This window comes from Urocampus carinirostris, chromosome 2 (assembly GCF_059441175.1).
Source record: "Urocampus carinirostris isolate Australia breed hairy pipefish chromosome 2, RoL_Ucar_1.0, whole genome shotgun sequence".
In the NCBI taxonomy this organism is placed as follows: Eukaryota; Metazoa; Chordata; class Actinopteri; order Syngnathiformes; family Syngnathidae; genus Urocampus; species Urocampus carinirostris.
In genome coordinates this window covers 2964609-2986540 of record NC_142350.1, presented here as the reverse complement: position 1 = coordinate 2986540, position 21932 = coordinate 2964609, and the positions used below count along the sequence as shown (strand labels likewise).

Here is a 21932-nt window from a genome sequence, read left to right as displayed (position 1 = left end):
TCACCTTCCCTCAACGACAAGCACCACAACAATGACGTAATCTCGAAGCAACGAGATCTCGTTTGCCGAGATCGGCGTGCAGACGAAAACTCGAACCGCAAGACCAAAACAACAATGGCGGATCTGCCAGACAAAAAGTTTGGAGTGCGGTAAATCTTTGTAAAAAAAAAAAAGTAACCGGGTAATTATGACAATTTTGTGTCAAAAAGGTTGCGTCCCCAGCAAAAATGATGCGTCTAGGGCAAACGAGAACACAGTAAATCACACCTGTAAGTGTTGAGATGATCATTGATATGTCGATGATGCATTGGTTGCAATCCGTCATCAATAAATGCTTGCAATAAAGTAATTCTTAGCATTCCCTTAAAATGGTTATTACTGAAGTGTCGGTAAAACTATGAATCCAACAATTGATCCTTTAAGCCGGATTCCAACCAGTGACCTAATTTTTGTCAGTATTAGATTTGTACAGTCCTCTCCTGTTCTCCTTGCAAGCCTTGTTGGCAGCAAATCAAAAAAGCTGCATGTCATCCATGCTTATAAACCACCCAAGTGAGACATCATTTCACGCTTTCTATCTCTGCTTCCGATCCATACTGCAGAGACCTCCGCGATGGAGCGGTCACAATGATGTCTAAATTGCCTTCAAGGTGTCACGCTACGCTCAAAAAAAAAGAAAAGACTAGAGGACTGCAAGTTTTTCAGGTTGTGTAACGCGGTTATTTTTTTTTCATGCTATCAAAGATGCATGCGAGTGGCGAGTGGCGGGAGATTGCCTTCTCGTGTCTGTTGCCTCGTGACTGCGTGTTGGCAGGAAATCTCTTTTCATGGGGCCCCTCAAAGGGGAACCAGAAATCCTGATACCATGTTGATATTGCGCCGATATCAGCCTCAAAACCAGTTTTTGTTCAATAACTCGAATACAGACAAGCAGTACATTTGAGAATCTGAGCAAAACAATCTTGACATGTATTTGGAAATGATTTCTGAGGACAAAACCCCCTAAAAAGCCCCACTCACCGTAACACCAAAGAAGTTGGTCTCGTTCATGATGTCCAGGACCATCTTTCCCACCTGGTGGTTGTTGACTGCAAAGTCTGGATCCCGGCTCAGACGTTGCTTCTCTCGGAGCAGCTGCATTACCCGGGTCAGGGTCTTTGCGATGACCCAAATGCCATCGTAGGCGAAGCCGTGAAACTTGCTGGGCTCCACCCCCTTCTGGCGAAGTTCTCGGCTGTACTCCAGCTCGTACTCTTTCGGGGTCTGTGACGGGGACAGCGACGTTAAGTGTTGGGTGGGGAGCAGGCCAGGCAAGGTAGAAAAAAGATTGCTCACAAACAAATCAAAAAGTAGCTCAACAACCAAACCGACAAACAGTCAACCAACAACCAGCCAGACAACCAAGCAACAGGACCACCAGTCAGCAAGCCAGCCAGTTAATCAACCAGTCAACCAACAAGTGTGTCAACCAACCAACCAACCAACCAACCAACAAACCAATTAACCAACTGAATAATTATCCAGACAATTAACCTAGCAACCAACAAACCAACCAGCCAGACAACTAACCTAGCAACCAGCCAACCGCTCATCCAGTTAACTAGCCAACTAACCAATCAACCAATCTATCAACCAGCTGTAAGACCAACCAAGCAACGAGCCAATGAGCCACCAACTAGTCGAACAAAAAGTCAACTAGCCAACCAATCACCTAACTTGCAACCAGTTACCTTACCAGCCAGGCAACTAACAGTGAATCACCCAACCAAAAATCCAGCCAACCACTTAACCAACCACTCAACCAATCAGCCAGTCAACAAGACAGACAACCAACCAAGCAAACAGCCAATTACTAGACCAATCTGTCAACTAGTCATCCAGCAAGCCAGTCAACCAACCAATAGACCTGCCAAACAGCCAACCAGTCAACCAAATAATCAACCAACCCGACCATACAACGAACCTGGCAACCAGACAACCAATTGACCAGCCAACCAGTTAACCAATCAGTCAATCAACTAGCCAACCAACCATTTAGCCATTCAGCCAACTACTTAACCAACTGATCAACCAACCAGCCGGCTAGCTAGCCAATCGGACAACCTACTAAGCAAAAAAAGCTTACCCTGCCGGAAATGCCCTTGATCTGCCTGGCGCTTAGGGGCTCGAAGTCGACGCTGATGTATCCCTCCATGGCGGTGAGCAACTTGTCCCCGGTGCAGTTGGTGCTGTTGGCCTTCTCCCACCACCTGTCCTGGTACCAGCCGGGGATGATCCACTGGTACTTGCTGCCGAACATATTCAGGTTGTACGCCTGGGAAGAGCAACAGAGCGTTTAGGTGCCGTCCTGGCATCAGAGAGTTGAGGGGGCAGGACGGCGCACACTTACGCAGCAGAAAACCTTAGAGGCCAGGTTCTCATCAAACTGTCCGATGATGATCCTCACATCGTTGTCCTAGATTAAAAAAAGAGAGTGTCAGGAATCGACTGAGACCAGAACCAGAGTTAGAAATAAATCCAGAACCAGAATCAAAGATTCTTACCATTAGCTTCTTAACGTTGACACAGGGATCGTTGGAAAAACTCTCCGTGTCGGCAATCTGGATGTCAGCCTTCTCCAGTTCGCTGGTCAGGTCGTTCCTCACCTGTGGGAAGACAAGATCAAAATCGTGTTCAAAATCAGATTCAACTTCTCCACGAACAGAAACAAAAATCATTGCTCGATATTTATTGCTCAATGAATTGGCAGAGTTATTATGTAAGTAAAAAGACAAAGACTGAAAAAATTGATAGGCAAGCCCAAGTAAGCTTTTATTTTGAAAATGGCACCTAAAAGCAATCCTTATCATAGCTAAATTCATTTAATTTGATTTGTTCTTAGCACTATTAGTTGTTTCTAAATGTTTTTTTTTTTCATTTTAGGTATGATTCTAAGTTTTAAAGCGTCTTATCTAATAGACTTTTTTGGACCTTTTTTTTCACATGAAAAAATAAATAAATATTGCATTGTTTTGTTCCTAAGTGTAATTAAAACAAGTTCCTAATCCGGTTTTCCGTCAGGTGATTTGCCGTTGCTGGCAATAAAATGGATTGGCAAAAATGACGCCCAGGACCATGCACTCGGAAAAAAATGTGCGTGGCGACAGCTAGCTTAAACCATGTCATTAGCATTAAACGTGCTGAAAATAGAAATGGCCAGAGACAGATAAAGCTTGTGGGTTTTTACAATCTGCTGGTACGTCCGGACAGTGTCTACATGCTAACTTTATAAGCTATTTAAATTCTTGACAGCTCACTGAGATGCTAGCTTGCGGCCTAGCCTGCTTTGAAGGAGTGAGCTACAAGTCCTCTTGTTATAAGTACGGTATATCTACAAAACCATAACATGATTTACATGCTAGCTTATTGGTTAGATGATGTTAGCTGGACAGACTAGCTAGACTATCTATCTACCCTCGAGACAACCACATAAAAAAACTAAGAAATTAAAAAAGGGAAAAAGTAGCAAAAAAAACACACAAAAATTTGTGGACCATGGCCAACCCAAATGCCCAAACACCCAAACAAGTTAAGCACCTCGGCACCCAACTTGGTCATGCTTTCGTCCCTCCAGATGAAACGGGACACAAGAAAGCGGCCATGTCACTCGGGTCAGGGTGACACAACACAATTTTCTGTTCAACAGCAGGGTCCGACAGCTTTCACTGGTTTACCCCTGCCGCATCATACGGGTGCGCTGTCAATCCCTTAGAACACGTCTAAAATTCCACTATCCTTTTACAACACCTCTCCAATCATTCCTATCACCAACAAGAGCTCTAGCTTCCACTACATTCATACACCTTTCCTGCAGTGCACTCATGACACCATCCATCCATGTCAATCGCGGCCTTCCTCTTGGTCTCCTTCCATTTACTCCTGCTCTGTAGATCCTCTTCAACATTTGCTCCTCATCCATCCCCTCCATGTGTCCAAACCAACCGAATACTCTCTTATCCACACGCTTGTTCTGTTCCACTAATACTCCAGTTATGTCTCTCACAATTTCATTTCTCAATCTATCCAATCTTGTGAATCCTAACATACTCCTCAAACACCTTATCTCAAAAACATTTAATTTTCTTCTCAAATTTGCATTCAGGCTCCAAGTCTCTGCACCATACAACACAGTTGGAAGAATCACACTCTCGTACAGTCCCCTCTTAACATCCATACTCATACTCTTGATGCTCATCATTCTCCTCAGAGCACCCAAAACCTTGCTTCCTTGATTCACTCTGTGCAATACCTCACACTCCATTCCACCAACTGCAGCCACATCACAACCCAAGTACCTAAAGCTTTCAACTTCTTCCAGCACCTGTCCATGCAACCTTATTTCTAACGCCATGCTCGCTCCATCACGTGAACACTTCATCACCTTACTCTGCCCAACATTCACACATAACTTACGCCTATCACACACTCTTCCGAACTCCATTACCAACCTTGACAATGTCTCCTCAGAATCAGCCACAAGCGCTGTGTCATCTGCAAACAACAACTGACTGACCACTGTTATCCATCATCTCTACACCTCTGCCAAATACTCTTGCATTCACCTCTCTCAGCACACCATCCATGTACACATTAAACAGCCATGGCGACATCACACACCCCTGTCTCGAACCAGTCAACACAGGGAACCACTCACTTGTCTCACACCCTACTCTTACACATGCTCTGCTGTTCACATAAAAACTCGTCAATGCATCGAACAACTTTCCACCCACTCCATACATTACCATCACCTGCCACAACGCTTCTCTATCAACTCTGTCATACGTCTTTACCAAGTCCACGAAAGGCAAATAAATATCCTTACCTTTTGCAAAATATTTCTCACACACCTGTTGTACTGCAAACACCTGATCCACACAGCCTCTTCCTTTCCTGAAACCACTCTGCTCCTTCATCAACACCTCATACGTTGTTCCTCTCACTCTCTAAAACAAGACTTTTTCATGCTGCTCACACAGACAACAAACTGATGCCTCTCGAATTGCTACATTCATACTCATTACCTTTGCCCTAATACAATGGCACCACACATGCACTACATCAATCAACAGGAACCACACCACTTAAAAAGCATGCATTCAACAAGCGTACTAAAGAGTCAATCATAGCCGTGCCACCTTTTTTCAAGCATTCAGCAGTAAAACCATCCAACCCAGGCCCCTTCCCCCCCTTTCATTTATTTTACTGCCTCTTGCACCGCCAATGTTTCCACAGGGTTCACATTTAAATCACCCAACACGGCCATTCTCCCCATACCATTGATTGCCTCGACTCTCACTTCTCGTCCATCCTCCACATTTTGGAACTCCTCAAAATACTCTGCCCGTCTCGTCCTGACTGCACTACTGCTAACCGGCAATCTACCATCCTTATCTTTCACTTTCCCTTCATTTCCAGACGCGCTCTTTTTACTCTTTTTACTTCTTTCCAGAACACTTTTCTTCTTTCCTCAAAGTTCACTCCTATCTTTCGACACCTTTCATTATTTGCTTTCCTTTTTGCTGCTTCCACCACCGCTTTTACCAACCTTTTCTTACATTATACCTTTCATACGCATCGCCACTCTTATCTTGCAGCCACTCCTCAAAGGATCGTCTCTTCTCTGTCACAGCTTCTGAAACCTCATCATTCCACAATTCACTTCCTTTCCTAATACTTCGACCAACTTTTCTCATTCCACACACTTCTTTCGCACTCCTCAACACTGCCTCTTTAACCACTTTATATACTTTGGAAGCTTTATAAGCTTATGAATTTTTAGCTGTACAAGCTAGCTTGACAGCTTACTTTGCTGCTAGCTTGAATGTTATCTGGCAATTTGCAATGTAGATTCATGCTCAGTAACTAAGTTCATTGAGCCAACCATAACATGTTTTATATAATATTGTCTTTTTTAGTGTGTTATTTTAAGCTAATAAGTAGTTAGCCAGACGAGCTAGCTTGACAGCTTGTTGGGCTTGTAGATTGCTGGTATGCTAGCTATTTGCAAGTTAGCTCTTAGCTCAGTAGTTAACAATATTTAGTCAACAATAACATATCTAGTTGCTAGCTTTCTAGGTAGATAATTCGTTAGATGGAAGAGCTAGCTTAACATCCTAATGAGATGCTAGCTTTCTAGTTAGCTGACAATTTGCTAGCTAGCTTTAAGCTAAGTATATCTATCCAACCATAACATGACTTTGAACATGCTGTTGTTTTATAAATATTGTCTAATAATTGCATGTGATTTTAAGCTAATAAGTAGCTAGCCAGATGAGCTAGCTGAACAGCTTGCTGGGCTCCTAGCTTGCTGGTTAGCTGGTGAAGAAGGATGGTAGACTTTGATCTTGTCCTTCGTGTGTTCATTGAATTTCGGGTGATGAAAATGTTGGTAATTTAAGTGGCTGGAAATGAACTGCGTCTCAAGAAGTTTTGGCAGAATATATTTTGGAGACCACCACAATACAAGTCTTCAATCGGACAATCTTAGCAGTAGTCTGTTCATGACATTTTGAAGCAAGATTCTTTTTGAGGCGTTGTATAGGTCAACAGTAAAACCTCAACGTTCTGTTTTTTGCTTGCCATCAGTTCTCGTGGTTTCTTGACATCAGGCTAAGTTTTGTTATTTGGCTTGAAGTTCCTGACATTACTTTGAACTTGTAGTTTGCATTGAAAATATCAATAAGTGTAAACCGGACATTTGCAAGTTAGCCTCTACCTCATTAATTAGTAATATTTAGTCAACCATAACATGATTTCTCGATGATATATTTTTAGGCTAATAAGTTGTTAGCCATACGAGCTAGCTTAACAGCTGACTGGGCTGCTGGCTTGCTGGTTGACTGGCTATTTAAAAACTAGCTTCTAGCTCACTAGCTAAGTATTTCTGCTCCAAATTTCATATAGAACAGTTTACTGGGCTCCTAGCTCGTATGTAAAAAAATAAATAAAAAGCTTCATAAACCGCTCACTGGCAGAGATTATAACCAGGATAGCAAAGCTTTACAAAATAAATAAATAATAGTAGCTTGTGAAGCTAACGTTTTAACAACTCAACACTTGCCAAATGTCCGCCAAGTAGCGTTCACAAATGTTCTCCACACGCTAGCAAGCTAGCGGCAGATTTGTGTGGGTGGCAGAGAAGATGAAGCGGGCAGAAGCGCTTGAATGGAAAATGATTGCCACCTACTCAAAACAGGCTAACCTCCTCAAACAGAAAATACTTTCATCAAACGCGACAATGATTGCACTGCATCGCTACTACGCCTCGTTTATGCTAGCTGGCACTGAAATTATTTTGATTTCGGAAACTATTAGCCGCTTAATGCTATTACTATGAGCTACTTACTCAAACTAAATTCAATGAATCAATCAGCTAACAGTTAGGGCTATGCCGGAAAATTGGGTTGATTTGTTTTGAGCATGACAAACCACAAAATTAGCTTTCTATCAGCTAGCATTCAAGAGTTTCAAATGTTGTTTGTGCTAGCTGGCTTTGGAACTCCTTTTAATTTCATTGACTATTAAGCACTTAACGCGCCGCTGCCGTTTTATAAGGCGCACCTAATTTTTCTAATTCAAAAGCTGACCATGCTTCTTATAATACGGAAAGCCTTTTATATGGATCAAAATTGAGTCGCAACAAGTCTCACAACTATGATAAGTAGCCGCCGACCTGATGTTCCCTCCGTAGAAGTAGTGTGCGGTGCATGCTGGGATATATATATCTGCGTTTTATTTCCAAACCAATGTGTTAATCATCATTTGAATCGGTCACTACTGGCTAAAGTTATTCAGAGGTAAAAGAGGGGGGTTCTTTTTAAGCTTTTACTGGCTTGTATAGGCTAAAATGGGGTAAAACAAAGCCTGCCATTGGCCAAAAAGGATGTGAATCACAGTTCGGTTGGTCTATGGCCTAGAGAAAATAATTTTACTAGTCTACTTGTAAACAGGAACTATGGGGCTAAACAGACAAGCAACGTGCACCGAAGCAGAGATACATTGAGGCTTATGTTTTTTTATTTGTCGGCATTATCGCGTGTTTTGGAGTACACAAATATTTCACTAAATTGGATTCACTACACTCACAGATGTAAGGGGACCATGGTTGCGTATTATCATCAAATGTAATGGCTGCAAATCAACGTTTTTGTTGCGCTACCACGGCTTTATATGTTTAGGGTATCTATTTTTCAGACTGATCGTGATGTTTCTCTGGTGAGTATTTTTTTCAAATGGTCAGCATATCTTGAATCCTAAGAGTTTAAGATTTCCAATGATATGTGGCATAAAGTATTTCAGTGACTGTTGACATCATACAGACACCGTGTCTGTACGAGTCTTAGACACATATTTGCTTTTCACTGTTTAGGGGTTAATAAAGTTTGACTGACCTATGTGACTGTTTTGTTGACATTCCTACTGTAGCGCCTTATAGTCTGGTGCGCCTTATGTACGGAAAATAAATGATAAAAGAATATCTTTTGGGGTGTGCTTTATAATTCAGTGCAGAAAATTTGGTAGTTAATGAGCTAGCGAGATGGCTGAGTTCCTAAGGATGTGGCTAGCTAGCAAAACCGGTAGCTAGTTAGCAAATTCATTGCTTCAATGATTGAACATAAGGTTTTGTACATACGTGCATTTAGAGTGTATTAAGTAGCTAAAAGCCAAGTTAGTTTGCTAGCAGCTAAATTGCCACTCTAACACAACAAAATGCTAATTAGCAACCTAAAATATCCATCTCTAGGCCTTTAGAAGGTGGTGGTTAGCTCGTAAAGGTCATGGCTACTATGCTGGAAAATTGGATTGATTTGTATCTACGTGTTGTGAGCGTGACCAAAACCCAAGTTAGCTTGCTAGCAGCTAAATTGCCACTCTCGTCCAACACAGAGCTAGTTGGCAAGCAAAAAAGTTCAATCGCCAAGAGTTTCAAAAGTGGGAGATAGCTGGGAAAGTCTGTTGCTAGGTAGCAAGATCAGGGCTACGTTGCCTGAAAATGGGGTTGTTTTGTATCTTATTTTTTTGAAAGGGTCCAATAGCCAAATTAGCTTGCCAGCAGCCAAGTTGCAACTCTCGCCAGGTCGGAACTTGTTATCATTCGGGTTAAATCCATGCTGGTCTTTTTATCAGATTTGTCTTGTGACGTTAGCATCAAGGGTATTAGCATCCAGGGGCTCCTCGAGCTCGAGTTGATTTTCGTGAAGGGGCCGAGTGACTCAATTTGATCCGGTTTGCCATTAGCTTGATGCTAAGTGCAGCTGCTGTCTGCTTGCATCACACACAAAATAAATAAATTAGCTTGGAAAGAAAATGTTCATGTTTATTTTAAGATTAAAGGAGACATACCTCGGAGAACCGCTGCACATCCTGCGTTAGTGTCCCAACGCGACTCCAGTTGTAGTAGTTGAGGAATTTGACCACGGCCGGGTTGACAGCATTGTCCGACGGCACCGTGCGGAAGAAGTTGGGGTACTTCTTCTTGTCCGCTAGCACCGGGGTGGTCGCCGCGAAGGACAGCTGAAAAACACAAAAAAGAACTCGTATTACCTAACGTCCAAGTCTAAGATGTTTAGCGCTAACTCAAAGACTAGTGTGTCAAACTCATTTTAGCTTGGGGGGAACAGGGTATAAAAAAATCTATCACAGGGCGCCGGAATAGTAAATCAAAGAGAAGAATAAAGAAAGGAAAAATGAAAAACATAAAGCAAGGAATGGAGAAAGCAAATGAGCGAGATAGAGATAGGAGGAGAACAGAGAGAGAGTAAGAGAGAGTTAGAGATAAAGAGAGGGAGAGTGAAAGAACAGAGTCATAAATAAAGAGATAACAAAAGAGAGAACAGAAGGGAGAGAGAGAGAGAGAGAGAGAGAGTGAAAAAGAAAGAGAAAAAAGAAAGACAAAGAGAAAGAAATAAAAGAGAGAGTGAAAGGGAGAGAGCAAAGAGAGGGTCACGGGGAGGGAGAAAGAGAGCAGAGAGTGTGTAAGGCAGAACAAGAAAGAGAACAAGAGCGAGAACAAGAAAGAAAGAACAAATGAGAGAGACCCCTAGTCCTAACCCTGTTTCAAAGAGTAACCCTAGTCCTTGATATATTTTGAAACCTTTTTCTGTATTCAGTTTAGAGGGTGAACGGCCACTGAGTGGTTAGTGCGTCTGTGCCAGTTCTGAGGTCATGGGTTCAAATCCACCTACTAGTTTCCGGGCACTCCGGTTTTCTCCCATATTGCAAAAACATGCATGTCAGGTTCATTGGGCGGTCTAAATTGTCCCTAAGTGTGGATGAGCGAGTGAGTTGTTTGTCTCTATGTGCCCTGTGACTGACTGACAACCAGTTCAGGGTGTCCCCTGCCCACTACCCGAAGATAGCTGGGATGGGCTCCGGCTCCTCCGCAACCCTACTGAAGATGAGCGGTGCAGATAATGGATGGATGGATTTATTCAGTTTAACCCAAATTTGGAGCTCAATCCATAGATCCTAACTCTAAACCTACGCTAACTCTAGCCGTAACTCTAGCCCCAACCCCATTTCAGAACCCTAAATTCATTTTCATACCCGAATAAGATGGCTAAATCTTGGCTTCTAACCCTAGCCCCAATCTTATTTTGGGACCATAAAACAAGTTTATAACCCTTAATTGATGCCCAAACCCGAATATGGAATCCTAGCCCAACACCTAACGTAAGAAATGTAGCAACGATGTCAAGTATTTACAAGCACTTCACCTCAATTCTTTCAAAACCCAGCACAGCTGCACTATTTGCACAACTGGTCCGCGGGCATATCAGCTGTCTTCAGGGGGCAAGTAGGTGCCCACATGCACCATGTTTGAGACCCCTGATCTTCAGTAAACTTTAGGTTTCTAAACTAATAGATACTGTATATAGCCAGCCTTGCCCACTTGACAGTTTCTTGGGTAGGTTGCCGTTGCGCTCATTTTTTGTTCCCCAACAGTTAGCTAGTTTTATATATATACTGTACAAACCTTGATATACTGTATATATATATATATATATATATATATATATATATATATATATATATATATATATACCGTATATACCTGTCCTGCCAAACGAAAATAGTAAAATTATAAGGACAATATATTTAGTTGTAAATAAAGTACTACTAATAAAAGTGTTTTTGGTACCATTGTCCATTTGTGTGTTTCCAACAAAAATACTACAACAGAAAAACAAAAACAAAAAATCCAAAACTAACTATCAAATTTAATGCTTAAAAACAGGGACCTAACATATCATTTTGCTTTCGTTCTGAAAAGAAAAAATATCCATAAAAATTCTACAAAAATACTTCTCAAACAATACAATAATACAAAAATACCACTACACAAAAACTACGACAGAAATACTACAAAAATACTACGGATATACTACAGAAATAATACAAAATAGTCCCATGGAAATACTTCTGCTGAATTACTACAAAAACACCACTACAGTAATACTATGAAATACTAATCCAAAAGTATCACAACAAAAATACTACAACAATAAAACTACAGTCATATTACAAAAATATTACAGATATAATACAGAAAATCTACTATGGAAATATTTTTAAATACTACAAAAATACTACAGAAATACTAACAAAATATTACTGCCAAAATACTACAAAAAAATACCACTACAGAAATATTACAGAAATACAACAGAAATACTACAAAAATATATAAAAAAAAACTCCATGGAAATACTTCACAAATACTTCTACATAAATACTACACTATTACCACTTTAGTCATATGATAATCCAAAAATACTACTACAGAAATATCACCAAAAAATAGCACAAAGGTACTACAGATATACTACAGCTAGTTCAAGTATGAAAAAATACTACATAGATGCTAAAGAAATATTACAAAAATACTACTATGGAAACACCACAAAATACTACGGATATACTTCAGAAATAATACAAAATATTGGAAACACCTCTGCTGGAATGTGAAATGAAATGAAATGATCTGCATTCTGCATTTATATAGCGCTTTTCAAGTCAATGACTTCCCAAAGCGCTTTACAGTGTGCTCCACATTTCCCAATAGCGGCCTTGCAGCCATGTAAGACGCTAACCTGCTTATTGGGGGTATTAGGGGTTCAGTGTCTTACCCAACGACACTTCGACATGTAACACGGACGAGCCGGGATTCGAACTGGGATCCCTTGATCCCAAGACGAGCGCTCTACCTCCTGAGCTACTGCCGCCCCAAAATACTATACTATAAAATCACCACTACAGTATTACTATGAAATACTACTACAAAAGTATCACAACAAAAATACTACAAAAATAAAACTACAGTTATATTACAAAAATATTACTGATATACTACAGAATATTACAGATATACTACAGAATACTACTGGAAATACGTTTAAATACTACATAAATACTACATAAATACTACAAAAATATTACTACCAAAATACCACAAAATACCACAACAGAAATATTACAAAAACACAACAGAAATACGACAGAAATATAAAAAAAATACTCCTATGGAAATGCTTCACATATACCTCTAAATAAATATTACACTATTACCACTATAGTAATGTGATAATCCAAAAATACTACTACAGAAATATCACCAAAAATAGTACGAAAGTACTACAGATATACCACAGCTGGTTCTAGTATGGAACAATACTACATAGATGCTAAAGAAATATTATAAAAATACTACTATGGAAATACCACAAATATACTCCTGCAGAAATGATACAAAAATACTACAACAATAAAACTACAGTAATGCTGGTTAGTTGGATCCCTTAACCGTTAGGGCTTAGGGGCACCATTTCCTGTGGTGTGTCTTGAGCAAATACAGCCTAGATTTTTACGTTTTGGGGAGATAAGTAAAGCTAAATGGTAAATCTCTGCCCTCTAAATCAGTGGAAAATAGCAGGAAACATCGAGACAGCCCGATGAGAAACGATCGATCGGCAACGCAAGCTAGCTCCTTATCACGCCGAAGCTAACGGTGCGCTCTGAATAATGAAGTGGCCGCCATGGATTATAAATGAAGGGGTCACGACAGTTGTGTTTATAATGCTATGCTAACTCGGAGAGAAACAACAACTCGATTCCGTCGCTGAATTGGAAACACGCCATAAAACAACATTTTGAAAAAAAATCCGCTGGTCTTCCCCGAAGGAAAACAAAACAAAAAAATCGGATTTTCTCCGCAGCGATCGGTTGTATAGATCCGACACGAAGTGATAAACGATCTACGCTGAGCTGTGACTCATCAATCGATGATCGATACCTACCTGGGAGGGAATTAAATCTGGAAATATTTTAGTGATACTTTTTCGGGATATCATAAATTGGTAGGCTAAACTTGATTAGCGAGCGAGTACCACAAGCAAAAATAAAGCTATGTATTGTATTTTTAGAAAAGCAACCATTTTTGTGATAGAGTTTCGGCTTCAAAACATGTAAATTGGCAAGATAATCAAGATGAACATTCTAGAATTACAACCAAAAATAAAATTTAAAATGCAAAGCCCCGTTTACGCTGCATATTATTTATTGAGAAGTATTGATATTTGTCCCAGAATATATCCTTCAAAAGATGGAAAACTTTTTTTAGGGAGATCAGAATTGGCAAGCTAATCATGATTAGCATGCTAGCACCACAAACAAAGAAAAAAACACAGTGTTTCGCTTTGCCCACTTTCTATATTATTTTTTCAAAAGAAACGATATTTGTCCCAGAATTGATCCCTCAAAATGTGGGAAACTTTTTACGGGAAAGTCAGAAGTTGGCAAGCTATAAGTTGTTAGCGTGCTAGTGGCAAAATATTTTTTTAAAGAAATTTTGAAGTCCCCCCACGTCATTAAAAGTAATGATTTTGGTCCCAGAGTTTGGCCCTTAAAATATGCGATACTCTTTGGGGACATCAGAAATCGGCCAGCTTACGTAATTAGCAGGCAAGTACCACAAGTAAAAATAAAACGCAACATTTGGAGCCACACCCACATAACGTAGTATTTTTTGAAATGTAACGATATCAGTCCCATAGTGTTATCTTAGATAACTTATCTAAAGATGGGGTTTTTTAAGGATGTCCGAAATTGGCAATTGAATTGATTTTTTTTTTTAAAGTTCTTAAAAGTAATAATATATGTCCCAAAATTTGGCCTTCAAAAGATGCAATACTTTATACTGATGTCAGAAATCGGCAAACTAATTATCGTTAGTAGCACAAGGAAAAATATCAATTAAAATTTGAAGCCCCGCCCACATCGTACATTAATTTTCGGAAAGTAACAATAGTCCTTGAATTTGGCCATCAAAAGATGAAATATCGATGTTGGAAATCGGCAAGCTAATTGTCATTAGCAAGTTAACACCACTCGTAAAAATAAAATATTAAATTTGAATCCACGCCCAATCATATCGTATTTTTCAAAATGTAATGATTTCTGTTCCTAAGTTCAGCCCTCAAAAGATGCAATACTTTTAGGGACTTTAAAAATCACCAAGCTAATCGTGATTAAAATGGTAGTTCTATAACCAAATCTAAAGTTTAGAGCCCCACCCCTGTTATGCGGTATTTTTGGTAAAGTAGTGATTTTTTCTTTTCCTGAATTTGGCCCTCAGAAAATGCCATAATTTGCAGGGATGTTGGAAAAAAAACAAGCTAATTATCGTCAGCGAGCTAGTATAACAAGAAAATATATTACTTGAAGCCTATCCAATTTCATCTCGTACTTTTTAAAAAGTAATTATATTTGTCCTAGAGTTTGTCCACCAAAAGATGCAGTACATCGGAAATCGGCAAGCTAAGTGTCATTAGCAAGCTAGTACCCCAAGTAAAAAAACAAACCTAAAATTTGAAGCACTGGCCACGTCATCTAGTATGTTGCCAAAATGACCGATTTTTGTCCTAGAGTTTGGCTAATCAACATTAGCAAGTACTCACTTACATTTTGGGGGCATCGGAAATTGGTATGCTCAACGTCATTAGCAAGCTAGCACCACAAGCAAATATAAAATGTAAAACTTAAAGCTACCACCAAATCATGGAGTATTTTTTGAAAATTAAACTTTTTTATTTACCTGGTGTATGTCCAAGTTTGAACCGAATCAGAGCTAGTACCACAAGTAAAAATAAAACCTACAATTTGAAGCCACGTCCACATAGTACTGTATGTTTAAAAAATGTTTGAAGTTTGTCCCATAGTTTGGCTAACCATCACCAGCAAGTACTAGCTTACATTTCTGGATCATCAAAAATCGGCAAGGTAATTGTCCTTAGAGAGCTAGTACCACAAGTTAAAAAAAAACTAAAATTTGAAGCCCTGCCCACATTATGTTGTATGTTTTAAAAAAGCATATTAAAAACGTTTGGCTAATCATCATCAGCAAGTACTAGCTTACATTTTGGGAACTTTGAAAACCGGCAAGGTAATCGTTGTTAAAGAGCTAGCACCACAAGTAAAAATAATAACTAAAATTTGAAGCCCTGCCCACGTCATGTAGTACGTTTCATAAACAAGCACATTTTCTCTTAGAGTTTGGCTGATCATCATTAGCAAGTACTAGCTTACATTTTGGATGCATTGGAAATTGTTATGCTAAATGTAATTTGCAAACTGGCACCACAAGCAAAAAAAACTAAAATCTGAAGCCCTGCCCACGTCAAGTAGTATGTTTCCAAAATTAGCTAATTTTGTCCTAGAGTTTGGCTAATCATCGTGAGCAAGTACTGGCCTACATTTTGGGGGCATCCAAAGTTGAGATGCTAAACATCATTAGCAAGTTATCAACACAAGCAAACATAAAATGAAAAACTTTAAGCCCTACACACGTCATGTAATATTTTTTGAAAAGTAAGGATTTTTTTTTACCCAGAGTAAGTCCAAGTTTGAAGCCAATCAGACTAATTGTTTAGGACAGAATGTGTTGAAAAATAGTCCAAAGTAGGGTATCGGAAAAATAATTTCCTGATATGGACGTAGTGGTCATATTTTTGTGTCTTGGTGTCCTACACTTGCTTGTGATTTTATGTAGCTTTATAAAAAAAGGGGGTGGAATTTAATTCTGCTACGTTGTTTTTCCGTACGTTAGCATGTCGACTTTAAAATTCGGCAATAAACTATTTTACAAAATCCGACAGTCCCGTTATTGAAGATCCAAAACACAACACAACGACGCTTCTCAGTAGCCTTTTAGCATCTGCTAGGATCCCCCGTCTGATAAAAATTGCTAGCTTGGCGCTAATGACTGAGTCCAAAAGCTTGTGGGAGTGAACGCTCGCTTCCACAGTGTGGCAAATGCCACGTCCTGAATATTAAATGAAATCCGGGACCACCGTCGTGCTTCCTGACCTGGCTTCCACCGCTCTACAGGAAGAAGATGGATTAGCCGTGCTAAAAGGATTGTCGATAGAAACGCGAGTGGGAGCCAGCGCCTGACACTTGAATACTTGAAACTAGATCCTATTAAGTGTTTTTTTGCACGATTAAACATAATTAATTTTTTAAAAAGTAGCATAAGTCCACATCTCTACAATTCTAGCATTAGCAGTCTGTAACACTACCAACTAAACATTACCATGATAAACAAAACAAAAAATCTTAACATTAGTGGCTAACTGCCATGTCCACAATTCTAGCATTAGTTCTTAATTAAAATATACCCCTTGAGTTGTTGGAGATCAAAGCTAACATTAAAATGAACTGTTTAAGTGAGTCAACAGCTAAAGGGAGAATGGGCATAATAGCGATGCAATTTGTTGAAGAGGCTCGTAAAAATATAACTCCAGGAACAGAAGACAATCTAACAATCTTTACTTTTTCAGATCAAGGTTTTAATTTTATAAGTTTTTCAAAAATATTTTAACTTTGATTACTATTTGTGTGGTTAAAAATTAGCAAAAATTAAAAAAAGTAGCATTAGCGACTACCAGCCATGCCCAAAATGTTAGCATTAATAGTTTGTGACGCTAGCATAACGTAATCGGTTATTTCGTATTTATAATGCTAAAGTGAAACTAAAAGCACATTATTGAACATGTTGCTTTCATGTTTAAGAAAAAGGAAAAACAAGCTTTGTAACATTTTACAAAATATACTTCCTTTTTTTCCAAGCCTAGCCTAACAATTAGGTCATAACGTGAGCAATAAATCTCAACTAAGCTAACTGCAGAGCTAAAGTTAGAAAATCAGACTTATATGTTTAAATCCGGTTGAACTTAAGTTACATCAAACTTAATTAGGAATTGAAGCTAAGCCAAAAAAAGAGTTAAAGTTAGAAAACTCAGGCTGAATTAAAATTAAGGCTAAAGTAAAAAGGGGAGTTTTGGAAATTCAGGCTTAAGCGTTCAAGCTTTTTTTTAAACCCAGATTACATAAAAATAATCAAAAATTTAGTGGCTTAAGTGTTGAAGTTAGATTAAAAAAATGTTACATAAAACTGAATTAATCTTTTAACCTAATCTAAAAGAAGGAGCAAAATCTGGGCTTGAGCGTCACAGTGATGTCAAGCTAAAGTTACATTAAAGTGAATTAAGAATTAAAGCTAATCTAAAACGGGAGCTAACGTTAGAAAACCCAGGCTTAAGCATTCAAGCTATGTTAAGCTTCAATTACAATAATGTTCGTTAAGAATTGAACTTAAGCTAAAAGCGGAGCTAATCATAGCATGAAAGTGGAAAAAAGTGTTGATGCTTCCTCCAATTGCGTCCTCGTTCATTTTTAATGCTGTTTGTTGCAGTTAAAAGGTCAGCGCCGGCCGGTGTTGGTTTGTGCACGACGGGAGTGCGAGAAGGGGGGAGCCTATCCATTATATTTCCGTATTAAGAGGTAAAAATCACATACTGCGAAAATTTCCAAAAGGGGCGTGGCTACTACCATCATCATCATCATCATCATTTAAAAATGGCTGCAGCCATCTAGGAGTCACATGTGGTATTACACCCTAAATAATGGCCATATAAATAGAAATAGCAATTTCAATAACGATATTGCTGTATATCCTTATGTATTCATATTAGTCTTTTCTTATCTAGCTATCATTCAGTAAAAAAGAAACACCTTTTAAATCCAAGCGTGAAAAAAAGACAAAACAAATCACAAAAAAATAAATAAATGATGAATAAATGTCTCCCCCAAAAACTAATTTCAATTTAAATTATAGCTAAATGTAAAAAAAAATCAACTTAGTAAACAAAAAAATTAAAATGAATTACATTTCAAAAACAGTTAAATTAAATTAATAGCAAAGATAAATCAATCAAGTAAATAAGAAAATAATTAAAATGCTCTCAAACATCAATGAAATAAAGTTGAATTAAATTAAGATGAAAGAATAAATAAATTAGTACAGTGCATCAGGAAAGTGTTCACAGCGCTTCACTTTTTCCACATTTTGTTTTGTTACAGCCTCATTCCAAATTGTATTAATTTAATCTCTTATCTCAAAATTCTACACAAAATACTCAATTATGACAATGTGAAAAAGTTTTTTTTTACTTTTTTTGAATTTATTAAAAATAGAAAACTAAGAAATCACATTTACAGAAGTATTTACAGCCTTTGCTTAATACTTTGTTGATCCATCTTTGGCAGCAAATACAGCCTCAAGTCTTTTTGAATATGATCCCACAAGTTTAGCACACCAATCTTTAGGCCGTTTTGCCCATTCTTCTTTGCAATAAGTCTCAAGCTCAATCAGGTTGGATGGGAGACGTTTGTGCACAGCCATTTTCAGATCTCTCCAGAGTTGTTCGATCGGGTTCAAGTCTGGACTCTGGCTGGGCCACTCCAGGACATTCACGCAGTGGTTCTGAAGCCAATCTTTTGAGATCTTGGCTGTGTGCTTTGGGTCGTTGTCCTGCTGAAAAATGAACCTTCGCCCCAGCCTGAGGTCAAGAGCGCTCTGGAGCAGGTTTTCATCCAGGATATCTGTATATATTGCTGCATTCATTTTTCCCTCTATCCTGACTAGTCTGCCAGTTTCTGCTGCTGAAAAACATCCCCACAGCATGATGCTGCCACCACCATGCTTCACTGTAGGGATGGTATTGGCCTGGTGATGAGCGGTGCCTGGTTTCCTCCAAACATGGCGCCTGGCATTCACACCAAAGAGTTCAATCTTTGCCTCATCAGACCAGAGAATTTTGTTTCTCATGGTCTGAGAGTCATTCAGGTGCTTTTTGGCAAATTCCAGACGGGCTTCCATGTTCCTTTTACTAAGGAGTGGCTTTCGTCTGGCCACTCTACCATACAGACCTGATTGGTGGATTGCTGCAGAGATGGTTGTCCTTCTGAAAGGCTCTCCTCTCTCCACAGAGGAACGCTGGAGCTCTGACAGAGTGACCATTGGGTTCTTGGTCACCTCCCTGACTAAGGCCCTTCTCCCCCGATCGCTCAGTTTAGAAGGCCGGCCAGCTCTAGGAAGAGTCCTGGTGGTTCCATATGTCTTCCATTTACGAATAATGGAGGCCACTGTGCTCATTGGGACCTTCAAAGGAGCAGACATTTTTCTGTATCCTTCCCCAGATTTGTGCCTCAAGACAATCCTGTCTCGCAGGTCTACAGACAGTTCTTTTGACTTCATGCTTGGTGTTTGTGCTCTGACATGCACACTCAACTGTGGACCTTATATAGACAGGTGTGTGCCTTTCCAAATCATGTCCAATCAACTGACTTTACTGCAGGTGGACTCCAATTAAGCTGTAGAAAGATCTCAAGGATGATCAGTGGAAAAAAGATGCACCTGAGCTCAATTTTGAGCTTCATGGTAAAGGCTGTGAATACTTATGTAAATGTGATTTCTTAGTTTTCTATTTTTAATAAATTCAAAAAAAGTAAAAAAAAAAAAAACTTTTTCACACTGTCATAATGGAGTATTTTGTGTAGAATTTTGAGATAAGAGATTAAATTAATACAATTTGGAATTAGGCTATAACATAACAAAATGTGGAAAAAGTGAAGCGCTGTGAATACTTTCCGGATGCACTGTATATAATAGATAAAAATACATAAAATAAGGTTACATTAAATTCACATTGATGTATTGAACTAATATTTGTTATATCAGAACATTTAATAAAGAGATCAATTTAAAATAAATTGGATTGAAAGAGAAATAAAAGCAAACAAAAAATGTCTAATTTTCTTTTTTTAAATAGAACTTCACTTCAATCCAAAAATAGCATATGGAAAAAAAATACACAAAATAAAAACATAAAACCATTCAATGAACACATACATTAAAATTGAATTGAGATTAAATGAATTACATTTTGTGAATTAAATATTTAATCAAGAAATGAACTAAAAAGATCAATTGAAATGAATTCGAATTAACAAGTAATGATCAAATGAAAAATATATAAAGAAGAAAAAAAAAAAATGTTCATGATAAAAAAATAGATTACAACCAAAAACACTGAGGGGGTCTAACAGAAATAAAAATACATACGATAAATTGAAAAAAGAAATAATTAATAAATGACTATGTTCAATGAATAGATTGATAAGAATGAATCAAAGCTAAACATCAACAATAAAGCAAAATAGCTTTAATCAGAAAAAAAATATTTAACAAAAACAATGCATTGACGAAAAAAAAGAAAAAGAAAGATTAAAAAATGGAATGAAAAAAATACACATTTCAATTGAATGAAAAAAAAGGCTAGCTCCCTTTAGAATATTTTGTAGCTTCCTTTGACGTTTTGAAAGGAAACCCGCAAAGTAGGGTTTCCATTAGGGTCCATTAAGCATGTGGGAAAAGACTGATGCCCGAGCGATCGATTAAGAGCAGTTTAAGCGGCTAATGCTAACCTCAGGAAGAAGGGAAACATCATATTATAGTATTGCTGCATTCATTTAAAAAAAAGAAAGCGGCCTCCTTCTAGCCAAAGGGGTAAACATTTTTCTAGTTTCACTTCTTGACGTGCCAAGAATTGGCCATTTTTAGGATTATGTTTCATTTTGGGATAAAGCATGACTAATTTGTTAATAACATGTGCGGTCCCTTCTCAAGGTTTCTTCATTTTCCTCATGTTGAGGTTTTTGAGTTTTTCCTTGCCCTCATGTTGTTTCCAGATCAGGGGATGGTGTAATAATAGTCTGAAAAAATAGTCTGTGTAATAACCTGTGAAGCCCTTTGAGACTCTTGGTGATTAAGGGCTATACAAATAAAAATGACTTGACTTGACTAATAAGGATCATAATAATTATAATAAAAAGCATAATCATAATAATAATCACATTTATAATAATAACAGTCATGATATTAATAAATACACCTTATTATCCTTTTAATATATTAGAGACATAATTGTAATAGCTAAATATTATTGCTGGATAAAAATAATTAAAAAAATGTTTTTAATTATTTCAACAAATTTCCATTTTTTCTTTAATTTTCTTTATTGTTTTGAATGTTCCTGTTTTGGTGTAAAGCAGCCACTTGAGTCAAATGTTGAAGGGTCAAAAATGAGCCTTTTCGATGCATTTGTATTATTTTCAATTTGTTTTTAAATTCTTTGTTTCAGTGTTAAGGAGCTATTGACATGTTTCAGGGCTAAATAAAAAAATCTAAACAGTTTCACTTTTAAAATATCAATATTTTTTAGTTTATTTGTTTTTATTTTCCTTTGCCTTTTTTATTTTGTATTGTTTTATCTATTTAAATATTTTCTTTATTGATATTCATATATTACCTTATGGCTTTATTTTATATTTTTCTAATTCACTTTTTATTTTCATATTACATTTTATTAATTTTATTATTATTATCATTATTATTTATTTCCTATTTTTGAACTCTAGTTTTTCATTTTGTGTTATTTTTAGAGATTTGAAAAAAATTTTTTTTTTCAATTTCCTAATTTGTTCCTTATTAA

At 37.9% G+C, this 21932-nt stretch overlaps 1 protein-coding gene across 4 annotated transcripts in view; it reads right to left on the bottom strand.

Moving 5' to 3' along the window:
• Positions 1-21932, bottom strand: part of gabbr2 (gamma-aminobutyric acid (GABA) B receptor, 2) — a 151487-nt gene that overhangs the window by 57183 nt on the left and 72372 nt on the right. For all 4 annotated transcript variants that reach the window (XM_088328360.1, XM_088328361.1, XM_088328362.1 and 1 more), the window contains 5 exons: positions 9385-9555; positions 2544-2645; positions 2390-2455; positions 2126-2314; positions 1021-1263 (listed from right to left, as the gene is read on the bottom strand). In XM_088328360.1, coding sequence (XP_088184486.1) covers positions 1021-1263; positions 2126-2314; positions 2390-2455; positions 2544-2645; positions 9385-9555 — 771 coding nt within the window. The remainder of the gene's footprint in view (positions 1-1020; positions 1264-2125; positions 2315-2389; positions 2456-2543; positions 2646-9384; positions 9556-21932) is intronic.